The sequence below is a fragment of the Podarcis vaucheri genome (assembly GCF_965113315.1).
Source record: "Podarcis vaucheri genome assembly, chromosome: 7".
NCBI lineage: Eukaryota > Metazoa > Chordata > Lepidosauria > Squamata > Lacertidae > Podarcis > Podarcis vaucheri.
In genome coordinates this window covers 1,655,956-1,667,284 of record NC_138765.1, presented here as the reverse complement: position 1 = coordinate 1,667,284, position 11,329 = coordinate 1,655,956, and the positions used below count along the sequence as shown (strand labels likewise).

Sequence of the window (11,329 nt, the reverse complement as noted above, 5' to 3'; positions counted from 1 at the left end):
AATGCAGCAGAAACTTGTCATATCAGTATTATTATTATTATTATTATTATTATTATTATTATTATTATTATTAAAGTTTCCTTACAGTCGTATAGCAGGTTACATAGGCTTCAGGTTACAGACTCCGCTAACCTAGAAATAGCACCTCAGGTTAAGAACTCTGCTTCAGGATGAGAACAGAAATCGTGCTCTGGCAGCACAGCGGCAGCAGGAGGCCCCATGAGCTAAAGTGGTGCTTCAGGTTAAGAACAGTTTCAGGTCAAGAACAGACCTCCAGAACGAATTAAGTTCTTAACCCGAAGAACCACTGTACTTAAATGTTACATTACTGTGAGAAGTTACAGGGGACGAGGCAGGGGGCCTTCTCGGTAGGGGCACCCACCCTGTGGAACGCCCTCCCATCAGATGTCAAGGAAATAACTATGCAACTTTTAGAGGACTTCTGAAGGCACCCCTGTATTGGGAAGTTTTTAATGTTTGATGTTGGGTAAAAATAATAAAATTATCATTATTGTTACTACAGGGTTCACTGCCTGAGATTCAAAAAGCCTGGCTCTTTTCTGGGATGGAGTTTGTTTGGTTCAGTCGTGGAATCTGTGCCATCTCCAATGTCAAGCGACTCTTTGGTCAACCAGAGAGAGACAGAAGCAAGAACAAAAGCAGGAAACTTGACTGAAGCTACTCCAACACCCCAAATCACTCTGAAGCCTACATTTAAGAAGGCCTGGGCAGTTCAGACAGCCTGATCATGGTTTTAAACGGCAGAACTGGAGGAAGAATATTCACAAGGAAAACAATCAATAGCCATCCATCCAAGGTTTGCTGTGGGAGTGTTAACATCCCAGGTGCTGTGGGTGGCGCTGTTGAGCCCCATTGAAATATCAGAGGTTCGTCACATAGAGAGATGTCTTGAATTACAAAACAGATAGGATGATCCAATAGGGAGCTGTCAGGGAACTGACATCGGAGGAAAGGGAAGTGGTAAGGCTCCCAGAGACTGGGAGAGAGTCAACAGCCAAAGCAGGGACCAGCAGGGGGAGCGCGGGGTCTCTGGAGGAGGATCTCAGTAATGCTGAGAGAGACGCAGCAGCCCAGGCAGGAAGCAGCAGGGGAGAGAAAGGGGTGAGAGACACTTCGAGCGAAAATAGCGGGGAGGTGTCAGAAGCTACTGCAGGGAGACCCATGCTTCGCCGGAAGCTGCCACGTCGTGAGTCCAGGAGACGCGTTTCCGTTAAGGAACTTCTTTGCTGGAAGCGCTTCCGCAGACAGCCACTGTCAGACTCTACTAGTGACTAGAGCAGACATGTCTGAGGAGCTCTGTCACACACAGAGGTTTGTGGGGTCGCACAAACTCTGAAGGGGCACAATTTTAAGCACAAGCAGCTAACCATCCCCTGACAGCAGTCTGACAGTCTCTGTACGCTGCCTGTGCAGGAGAAAGCATCATGAGCAACCCAGTCGGAACCGGAGAGGCAGGGGTTGGAGCTGGTCCAAGCTTGGAAGAAAGGTATCAAGCTCTGGAGGTCCAACTTGCGCTGCAGACGGCGAGGCTCGAGGAGAGAAGGGCTCAGGATGCTGACAAAAAGGGGAGAACCACTCAGTTCCCCAGAAAGGTACCAGGATTGGTGCAGAAGTTTGGGGGGGACCCCAAGGATTACCATGCCTTTAGGACTGAGATGCAATATGCTCTGAATGTGCAGTTTGATGAGTTCCCTGATGAGGAATCGCGAGTTGCGTTCGTAATTGGGCATCTTGAGAAGGGGGCGCGGGACTGGGTTCGACCCCTGATGGCAACGCACAACGATATCCTAAAGGACACTATGAAATTCTTTCGTGCAATGGATATCATGTTTTCCAGCGATATTGAGGAAGGGTTGGTACGCAGACAGCTAATGGCTTGCAAGCAGGGAAGCAGATCTGTCCGTGAGTACTGGACTGAATTTACCATGCTGATTCACAGATTGGGGTGGGATTTATCGGCGGCACCCATTCAGATGCTATTTGAAGAAGGTCTTTCTTCAGCTGTGAAAGACGAGTTGGCCAGGAGCCCCAGGGCGGGGTCTATGGATCAGCTGACCAAATCTGCGCTGACCATTGGAGCGCGCCAGGAGGCAAGAGCCTTGGAGAGGCGGGAAGGGAGAGGGGAACGTTGGAAGGAGTTACGCATTCCAGACATTCCTGAGCCAGCTTTCCCGCCGGCAGAGCCGATGGAAATCGGAACAGCCCGCGCGCGCGCAGTTTCAAAGCCCAGTGAGGGGGCGAAGAAGGAGGGAAAGGGAGCCCGGAAATGCTATCTCTGCCAACAGCCAGGCCACTTTGCCAGAGTCTGCCCCCAGAGGAAGGAATGGCAAGGGATGGTGGGAGCTGTTGAGGGGGAAGAGCAGGGAGAAACGGAGCAGGTAAAAGCCAACGCCTGGTTGCCAGCAGGGCACTGCAGCCAGGCCAAAGAGCAGTGAAAGTGCCCCTTCCCCAAGTGCCAGTGCCAGAAGCTCCTCGACCTGCTCTAGTGCTTGAAGTGTCTCTAGAGCTGCAAAATGGACACCCCCTAAAAATAAAGGCGCTGTTGGACTCAGGCAGCTCCTGCAATTTCATGAGCAAGGAGTTTGCTGCTGAGCACCAGATACAGACTATCCCTTTAAGCAACCCCCTGCAGGTGACCACGATTGATGGCAGGGAACTGTTGGGAGGAGGCGTCAGCTTGCAGACCGTCCCAATGATAATGAGGGTGGCAAGGCACACAGAACTGATAGCGTTTAATGTGGCCACCTTGGGAGGCGCTCCCATTATTTTGGGAATGAGCTGGCTAGCCCTACATGATCCGCTGGTGGGCTGGCATCAAAGAGTGGTTTCCTTCGGTTCAGCACATTGCTTGGAACACTGCAGGGGGGAAAAGGGGTCAGCAGGGGCCCAAGCCACCCTAGCAGGGACGGAAGTGATGGAGAAGGGGAAGGTGCCACCACAGTACGCTGATCTCAGCGACGTGTTCAGCGAGAAGGAAGCGGACCAACTACCCCCGCATAGGCCCTTTGATTGCCAGATCAATTTACTCCCTGGAGCACAGCTTCCTGTAGGCAAGTTGTATGCCATGTCAGACAGGGAGATGCAGGAGTTGCGAGCGTTCATTGACAAGAACCTGAAGAGAGGCTTCATTAGAGAGTCCAAGGCAGCGGGGGGTAGCCCAGTGTTTTTTGTGGATAAAAAAAACACGGACAAGCCGAGGCTGGTATGTGACTTTCGGGCCCTAAATGCAGTGACAGAGCCGGCGGCTTTTCCTATGCCCAGGATTGATGATATTTTGACCAGGGTGCGAAAAGGAAAGATTTTTACAAAGCTGGACCTAAGGGGGGCGTACAACCTGATACGTATAAGGAAAGGGGATGAATGGAAGACCACCATGTTCACCCCTTTGGGGGCATTTGAATACCTCGTTATGCCTTTTGGATTACAAACAGGCTCCGCGTGTTTTCAAGCCTTTATGAACCATGTACTGGGGCCTTTGCTCTACAAGAATTGCGTGGCCTTCTTAGATGACGTGTTGGTGTATTCGGAGAATGAGGAGCAACATGTGAGAGACGTCAGAGAAGTGTTGAGCAGGCTGCAAGCCAACAGATTGTGGGTGAAACTGGAGAAGTGTCAGTTTCATACCAAGGAGGTGGAATTCCTGGGGTACCGCTTGTCAGACAAGGGGTTGGCCATGGACCCCGGCAAGGTTCAAGCGGTGCTGGAATGGAAAACACCCAAGACCAAGAAGGATGTGCAGAGGTTCCTAGGGTTTGGAAACTTTTATCGTAAGTTCATCCGAAACTTCGCCCACCTGACGGCGCCCATCACGGACTGTCTCAGCAGCAAAAAGAAGTTTGTTTGGACGGGGGAGGCGGAGCGAGCGTTTGAGGAACTGAAAAGGGCCTTCGCCTCTGACGAACAACTTCTACATGTGGATTTACAAAAAAAGCTGAGGGTCGAAACAGACGCTTCTGACAGAGCCATAGGGGCGGTGCTTCTTCTGCAGCCGGGGAAGGAGGGGTCAGAGTGGCGACCGTGTGCCTTCTTTTCGCGAAAGCTGAACAAATCTGAGAGAAACTACACGGTGCACGACCGGGAACTTCTTGCGATTTATGAGGCCTTCCGGAGATGGAGGCACCTACTAATTGGTGCACAACAGAAGGTGCAAGTGTGCACGGACCATAAGAATCTAGAGTATTGGAGAACTGCGCGAGTGCTCAACCAAAGGCAGTTGAGATGGGCCCAGGAGTTCTCCAAATTTAACTTTGAGATTTGTTACGTACCAGGCCCGGAGAACGTTAGGGCGGACGCTCTCTCACGCAAACCTGAATATTTGGAGGGAGAGGGTGCACCCGAAGAGACCCATGTTATTCCCGAGGACCGCTGGGTGTGTGGGGCGGCTTTGGTGGGGCAAAGGGAACTGGTAGAGGGAACGGTGCAGGATGAATACGCCCAGGACAAACTCAGGGGTCTCAGGAGGGAGGGAGACAAACCCGGGGGTTTTGAGGAGAGAAACGGGGCGTTGTACTACAAGGGAGCGTTATACATACCTGAAGGGGAATTGAGGGAAAAGGTACTCAAGCAACTGCACGATAGCCCCACAGCAGGGCATTTTGGGCAACACAAAACCATGTGGCTGGTTACCAGGGAATTCTGGTGGCCCAAGGTCAGGGAAGATGTGCGGGAATATGTGAGAGGGTGTGACCGATGTCAACGAGCCAAGGGGGAGAGGCGGGCACCGGCAGGTTTATTAGAACCACTACCCACGCCGGAAAGACCATGGGAGGCAGTGGCAATAGATTTCATGACTGATCTGCCCAGGTCCAAAGGGAAGACAGCCATTATGGTTGTGGTAGACCTGTTAACCAAGATGGCCCACTTTATAGCCTGCTCACATGCGGTCACAGCAGAAGAAACCGCTAAATTGTTTGTGGAAAATGTGTTTAGGTTGCATGGTGCCCCCTTGAGGGTGGTTTCGGACCGAGGGAAACAATTTACTTCCAGGTTCTGGAGGAAGCTCATGAGCTTATTGCACGTAGAGGTGAATTTTTCCACTGCCCGTCATCCAGAAACCAATGGGCAGGCGGAAAGAGCTAATGGTGTCCTCCAGCAATATTTGAGGTGTTATGTGAATGACAGAGAGAATGATTGGGTGGAGAAGCTGGCGTTGGCAGAATTTGCCTATAACAATGCAGAGAACGTGTCCACGGGGATGAGCCCTTTTTTGGCCAATCACGGGTGTCATCCCCGAGCCTTCCCAGGGGGGGAGGGGGAGAACTGGAGCGTTCCTGCCGCAGAACAGTTCGTTGAAGAAATGGAAGCGATCCATCGCCAGCTCCAACTTAATTTAAACAGGGCGAAGGAGGAATATAAGAGGCAGGCAGACAAAACCAGAAGGGAAGGGGAAAGCATTAGGGTGGGGGACCAGGTGTGGCTGTCCACCCAAGGGTTACCATTTAAAGGAGGTTGTAAGAAGTTAAGACCCAAAAGATTGGGCCCATTTGAAGTCACGCAACAGGTCAACCCAGTGGCTTTCAGACTCCGGTTACCGAACCACATGAAGTTGCACCCAGTGTTCCACAGATCATTGCTGTCACCGTATATAGGGGACAGAGAGGGGAGGGTCAATAGGGGACCAGCTATGGAGGAAAAAGAACACAGCTACCCTGTAGCGGAGATTCTCGATTCCAGGTGGAGGGGAGAGCAAGTAGAGTATTTGGTAATGTGGGAAGGGGAGCCGGAGTCGGAAAACACCTGGGTCAGGGCAGAGGATGTAGATGACGAGGTTTTGATTGAAACTTTTCATCAGAGATTCCCTAGAAAACCCCAGCCAGTGGCAAGGTTCCGGAGGGAATACTTCGCCACCACCGACGACGAAGAAGAGTTGGAGGGGTTCGCTGATTCCGAGGTGGAGGAGGATTCAGCGAGTCGGAACGAAGACCGATGGAGGGAATTGTTCGAGACGTCTGAAGATGAAGAGGATTCTTTTAGGGGTTTCAGCTCCTCACCGCCCAGAGGAGAAAGTAGGGGCGGGGGAGAGGGGGGCCCTGGAGGGGAGGTGGATGTCAGGGAACTGACATCGGAGGAAAGGGAAGTGGTAAGGCTCCCAGAGACTGGGAGAGAGTCAACAGCCAAAGCAGGGACCAGCAGGGGGAGCGCGGGGTCTCTGGAGGAGGATCTCAGTAATGCTGAGAGAGACGCAGCAGCCCAGGCAGGAAGCAGCAGGGGAGAGAAAGGGGTGAGAGACACTTCGAGCGAAAATAGCGGGGAGGTGTCAGAAGCTACTGCAGGGAGACCCATGCTTCGCCGGAAGCTGCCACGTCGTGAGTCCAGGAGACGCGTTTCCGTTAAGGAACTTCTTTGCTGGAAGCGCTTCCGCAGACAGCCACTGTCAGACTCTACTAGTGACTAGAGCAGACATGTCTGAGGAGCTCTGTCACACACAGAGGTTTGTGGGGTCGCACAAACTCTGAAGGGGCACAATTTTAAGCACAAGCAGCTAACCATCCCCTGACAGGAGCCTTACCGAGAGAGTCCAAGATCCCACGATTCTCCTCCATGACTTCCTTATGGAGAGCTCTCTGGTCAGGATCCAGCAACTCCCACTCCTCGTCTGTGAAATGGACAGCCACATCTTCAAAGCACACTGGACCCTAACAGAACAGGAAAAAGGCTGTCCTCTTAGAGAACATTCACTTGGCTCTGTTGTTTTCTACAGCGGCCAGACTCCTCTCTGCCTTCCTCATCCCTCTCTCCTGCTGCAGCTTCTGCCTCGGAGTCTGGGCTGCTCTCTGCCACAGACTCCCTCTGCTCCCTGAGCCCTCTTCCCTCTCCAGCTTCAGACCCCTCCTCCTCCTCCTCCTCCTCCCAGTCGGCTCCCTCTTCTCTGGCTCCTCCCACCATTCCTCTGCATCCAGCCAGTCTGCACCCAAGCAGTCCTTCCCCACAAGGCTCCTTCCCCCTACCTGATCTGGGTCCACAGCTGCTGCCTCCCCTCCACCACCATGAAAAGATGAAGGAGCAGGTCTTGGTGGCATCATTCCGTCACCTGGGAGAGACCAAGGTAAGTGGAAACCGTGAGCGCCTGCTTCTCTCAGAGGTGAAACAGTGCATCTCTACGTACAGATGGGGCTTGTCCAAGTCTCCCCTGCTAGCTTCCGGTTCCGCTCTGCCTTAATGGAGGCAGCGGGAGATTGTTGGCAAGGGAAAAACAAGGATGACTGAGGGTAATTCTCCTTGCAAGTTTCCCCCAGGGACAGGGGGGAACGGGCTTCACTCCCAGTTCGTCTTGGTACCAGGCTCCGGCATGGATTGCGGGAGGCAGGGAGGCGCTGAGTGCAAAAGCCCTTCACCTGCTGAAAACCCTCCTTCGCTGCCATTAAGAAGCAGAGGTTCTCCTGTCACTCAGAGCTCAATTTGGACTAATGTACAGGCGTTGCTGGAAGAGATAATAAACTGTGGAATTGAACCAGCTGTAGTAAAAGTCTTCCCACCTGACTACATTTGGATTCATTTGTAGCAATTTCATATAATAGTTGTGCAAAAATACATCTCTCCCCCCCCCCCTCTGAGCTCCAGGTGTCTTCCCACAAAAGATGTAAAGAAATCACAGATTAGTTTCAAAACCAAGAGAATGTGACAAAACGGGGGAGAAAACACTCCTTCCTCCTTACCCAGAGGCCTCACTCTGGCGTCCAACGGAGTCTTCTCTGCCTCAGAAGAATCAAGACCCCTTTCTGCCAAAAGATCCTTCCTCTGAAAGAGCAACAAGGATTCAAAACAGAGAATGGGGAGAAGGGTTAGAGAAGGAATGGCAGAGGCAAGCGCTTTCGGGGGACAGAGGTGAAAGCTGCTTCCTGCTTCTGCTAGACTGGTGTCTGGGGTTGGCTGCCAGGACCATGAAACATTGGTCCTCACGGATCTTCACTGGCTCCCCGAACGTTTCCCAGCACAATTCAAAGCCCTAAACGGCCTCAAAGGCCCAGTATACCCAAAGGAGCGTCTCCATGAACTGAGGTCCAGTTCGGAGGGTCTTCTGCTGATTCCCTCACTGTGATAAGTGAAGTTACAGGGAACCAGGCAGAAGACCTTCTCCACAGTGGCCCCCACCCTGGGGAATGCCCTCCCATCAGGTGAGAAGGAAATAAAAAAACTGCGTAACTTTTAGAAGACATCTGATGTCTTCTGATGCTTTTATATGTGCTGGAAGGCACCCAGCCACATGGGTGTCATTAATAATAATAATAATAATAATAATAATAATAAGCTTTCCAAAAAAGGACGGGCCATTAGGAAATGATTTGGGAATACTCTCCCTCCTCTTTGGAGCCCCTTGGGAGTATCCAGAGGAAAGTCTCTCTCACCTGCTGCTCTGCCTGCTTCCTCTCCTCTGCCTGACTCAGGAGGAAACCTTCGGCCAGGGCCACCGCCTGGGAACTGGTCTCCGCTCCACATTCCCTCACCCAGTTCTCCATCTCCAGAGGAAGGACAGCCAGGAACTGCTCCAAGATCACCAGGTCCAACATCTCAGCTTTCGTGTGCCTTTCTGGCTTCAGCCACTGATGGTCAAGATGGTAGAATTGGCTGCAAACCTCTCGGGGTCCTTTGGCCTCCTGGAAGCAGAACTGCCTGAGCTCCTGGCTCTGCACCTCTGAGCAAGGGGTGTCCTCCTCACCCAGGATCTTCTGCACGGAGTTTTCACGCAATCCCCCACTACTCCCCGTTTCCATGGCATGGCCTCTTCCTGTTTCAGGGCCAGCTGAGTCTTGCTCATCCATCTGGGCTCTCCGGAAGTCTCCAAGAGATCGGAAGGAGCCCCTTGGTCCTCTGCCAGGTTCTGTGTGTCCACAACCAAGAGAAGAAGAATGTTTCCTGAGCAAGTGTAGGGAGAGGAGGAGGAGGAGGAAGAAGTCCTGTGATCTGTGAATGACAAGTGAGTCATTTATATGAAGTGTAATCTGGAGCCAGGGCAATAGTGGGGGTCCCTCCCAACCCCACTTCATAGTCCAGAGCTTCAGCCCAACCCAGCCATATCTGCTTGGGTGGCTTGGTGAGCAGCAGCGCTCATGTCTAGCTCCAGCCACCGTCCCTTTGGCACAGACAGAATGTGGCCATGGGACTTCCTGCTCTGGATCCGAGGGGACGGTGGCAAGGCCCTCTGGGTGGAACTGCCCTGGAAGACGCCTTGGAAACTGGCCCCAAATGCAGCGGTTGGGTTCTCAACTGGGTTCCCTCTTTTACTAATGGCATTTCTATCCCACCTTTTCTCCAACAGGCTCCAGGTGGTGTCCGGGACTGAACCCAAGAGGAATGCTGGAGACCCCCTTCCCTCCTCCTGAACCTTCCCAAGAAGAGGAGGACAGTATAGATTGACAACAGTGGTTTGCAGAAGGTCATAGTTCAGAGGCTGCAGAGGGGAGAAGCTGGGAAATATTGGGAGAGCAGCAGGAGGAAGCAGCAGCACCAGGGGAGAGACAGCTGACAGACTCTGTGTCTTCAGAAAGCATTCCTGACCCTCCTTCTCCCAGGACCCAGCGTGCATTGAGAGTAGGAGAACAGGAAGCACAGATCAGCCGACGCAGGGATGACGTAGAAGAGGAGAGACAGAGGGGTGGGACTTTACTCAGAACAACGCCATTACTGCAATGAAGAGGCGCTGTTCAAAGTCTCTCTCTGTAAGTATTAAATAAAGGACTCGGCAGGAGCTCTTCTTGCTGTCTACTTCTTGGCTGGCCACTGGGGGAGGGATGGGATTCCCTGAAGCCTGACAGGTGGCATCTACCCCTCCTCACTGAAGACCCACGAAAATCCTTTGGCATACATGTAGTTCCTGTTTTAAATACCTGCATTGGTTGCCAGTTCGTTTCTGGGCCTAAGTTCATCAACAGACCAACACTTTATATTGTTTAGTTGGCAATGGAAGAGGAGAAAGGCCCATGACTCACCCTTAATCGAAGCACAACCACAAGGGCTTTGCCACGGGGAATGCTCTCTCTTCACTCTGTTCTGTTTCCCCTTTATTTTTGGTCGCGTTCAAACCCATTCATTAACCCAAAAGTCATACGCTGACCACTGACAATGAACCTGATGTCGCAAATTTATTATGCTGCTTTTGTGACATACAAATGGCATGAGAAGACTTGCTTTATTTAATTCTATTCTTTATTATACCTATGATCCTTCTTTATAAAACCCAATAAAAAGTTTTTCAAAAAACAAGAGGAAACAACACGCGCGCACACACACACACACACAGACACACACACAGGCTCCATCTGTGTGGCATCTGATATGTTAGCAGGCTTTAAAATAATCACCAGAAAAGGAAAAGGTTAGCAAAGAATATGAGAGGAGAAGACCAGAAGGTTTTGGGGGAGGAAACAGGGGTTCAAACGGAAAACAAAATATTTGTGTGTTCCTGTGACAAATACCAATTTATGCTGTTTCAAAATAATCATGTGCTGAAATCAGAGCCTATGTCCAGATGGGGGAGGCAGAAATATTTCTCTCCTTTTTTATGGCAGGGCAAAGGCCAAGCGAAAATTCAGGTTCTTGCCCGATGCCAAGGGGAGCGGAGGAGGACAAGTGACCCTCCTTCTTCGGGTTCCTGGGTTTATATCCTGGGTGGAGAGATAGGGGGGTCTTCTTCCTGGAGGCCCCCCCCCTCTCGCCCCTCCCCCACCTGAGCAGCGTCTCCGGCAAGGAAGGGAAATAAGGGGCGGGGAAAGAGAAAGGGAGCCCCTCCCCCCGCCCCCCCCGGAAGCGGAGTGGGCGAAGGAGGCCGAGAGTCCCTCGGAGACCCCGCCCAGCTCCCGGGAAGCCGAGCCAAGAGACCCCCCTCCCTCCTCCCGGGCCCCCTCCCTCCCTCCTCCCTCCCTCCCTCCCTCCCCCTCCCAGGGCCCCCTCCCTCCTCCCTCCCTCCTCCCGGGCCCCCTCCCTCCCTCCCCCTCCCTTCCTCCTCCCGGGCCCCCTCCCTCCTCCCTCCTCCCCGCCCCCTCCCTCCCCCCTCCCTCCCTCCTCCCGGGCCCCCTCCCTCCTCCCGGCCCCCCTCCCTCCTCCCGGGCCCCTCCCTCCTCCCTCCCTCCCTCCCTCCCTCCTCCGCCCCCTCCCTCCCTCCCCCTCCCTCCTCCCTCCCTCCTTCCCTCCTCCTCCCCCTCCCTCCTCCCCCTCCCTCCCTCCTCCGCCCCTCCCCCTCCCGGGCCCCCCTCCCTCCCTCCCTCCTCCGCCTCCTCCCTCCCTCCCCTCCCTCCTCCGCCCCCTCCCCCTCCCGGGCCCCCCTCCCTCCTCCGCCCCTCCCTCCCTCCCCTCCCTCCTCCCGGGCCCTCCC

The 11,329-nt window shown here is 53.2% G+C and overlaps 2 protein-coding genes and 1 long non-coding RNA gene across 3 annotated transcripts in view; all 3 read right to left on the bottom strand.

The window, feature by feature from the left end:
- Positions 1-11,329, bottom strand: part of LOC309536786 (uncharacterized protein) — a 44,925-nt gene that overhangs the window by 20,968 nt on the left and 12,628 nt on the right. The gene's annotated exons all lie outside the window — the stretch shown is intronic.
- Positions 1-11,329, bottom strand: part of LOC309537027 — a 52,730-nt gene that overhangs the window by 36,256 nt on the left and 5,145 nt on the right. The gene's annotated exons all lie outside the window — the stretch shown is intronic.
- Positions 950-11,329, bottom strand: part of LOC309537563 (zinc finger protein 213-like) — a gene marked incomplete at its 3' end in the record, with an annotated part of 61,156 nt that continues 50,776 nt past the window's right edge. The window contains exons 2-6 of the mRNA XM_082232463.1: positions 8,367-8,874; positions 7,677-7,758; positions 6,969-7,051; positions 6,530-6,656; positions 950-957 (exon numbers count right to left, since the gene is read on the bottom strand). Of these exons, the coding sequence (XP_082088589.1) occupies positions 950-957; positions 6,530-6,656; positions 6,969-7,051; positions 7,677-7,758; positions 8,367-8,780 (714 nt within the window). The 5' untranslated portion in view covers positions 8,781-8,874. The remainder of the gene's footprint in view (positions 958-6,529; positions 6,657-6,968; positions 7,052-7,676; positions 7,759-8,366; positions 8,875-11,329) is intronic.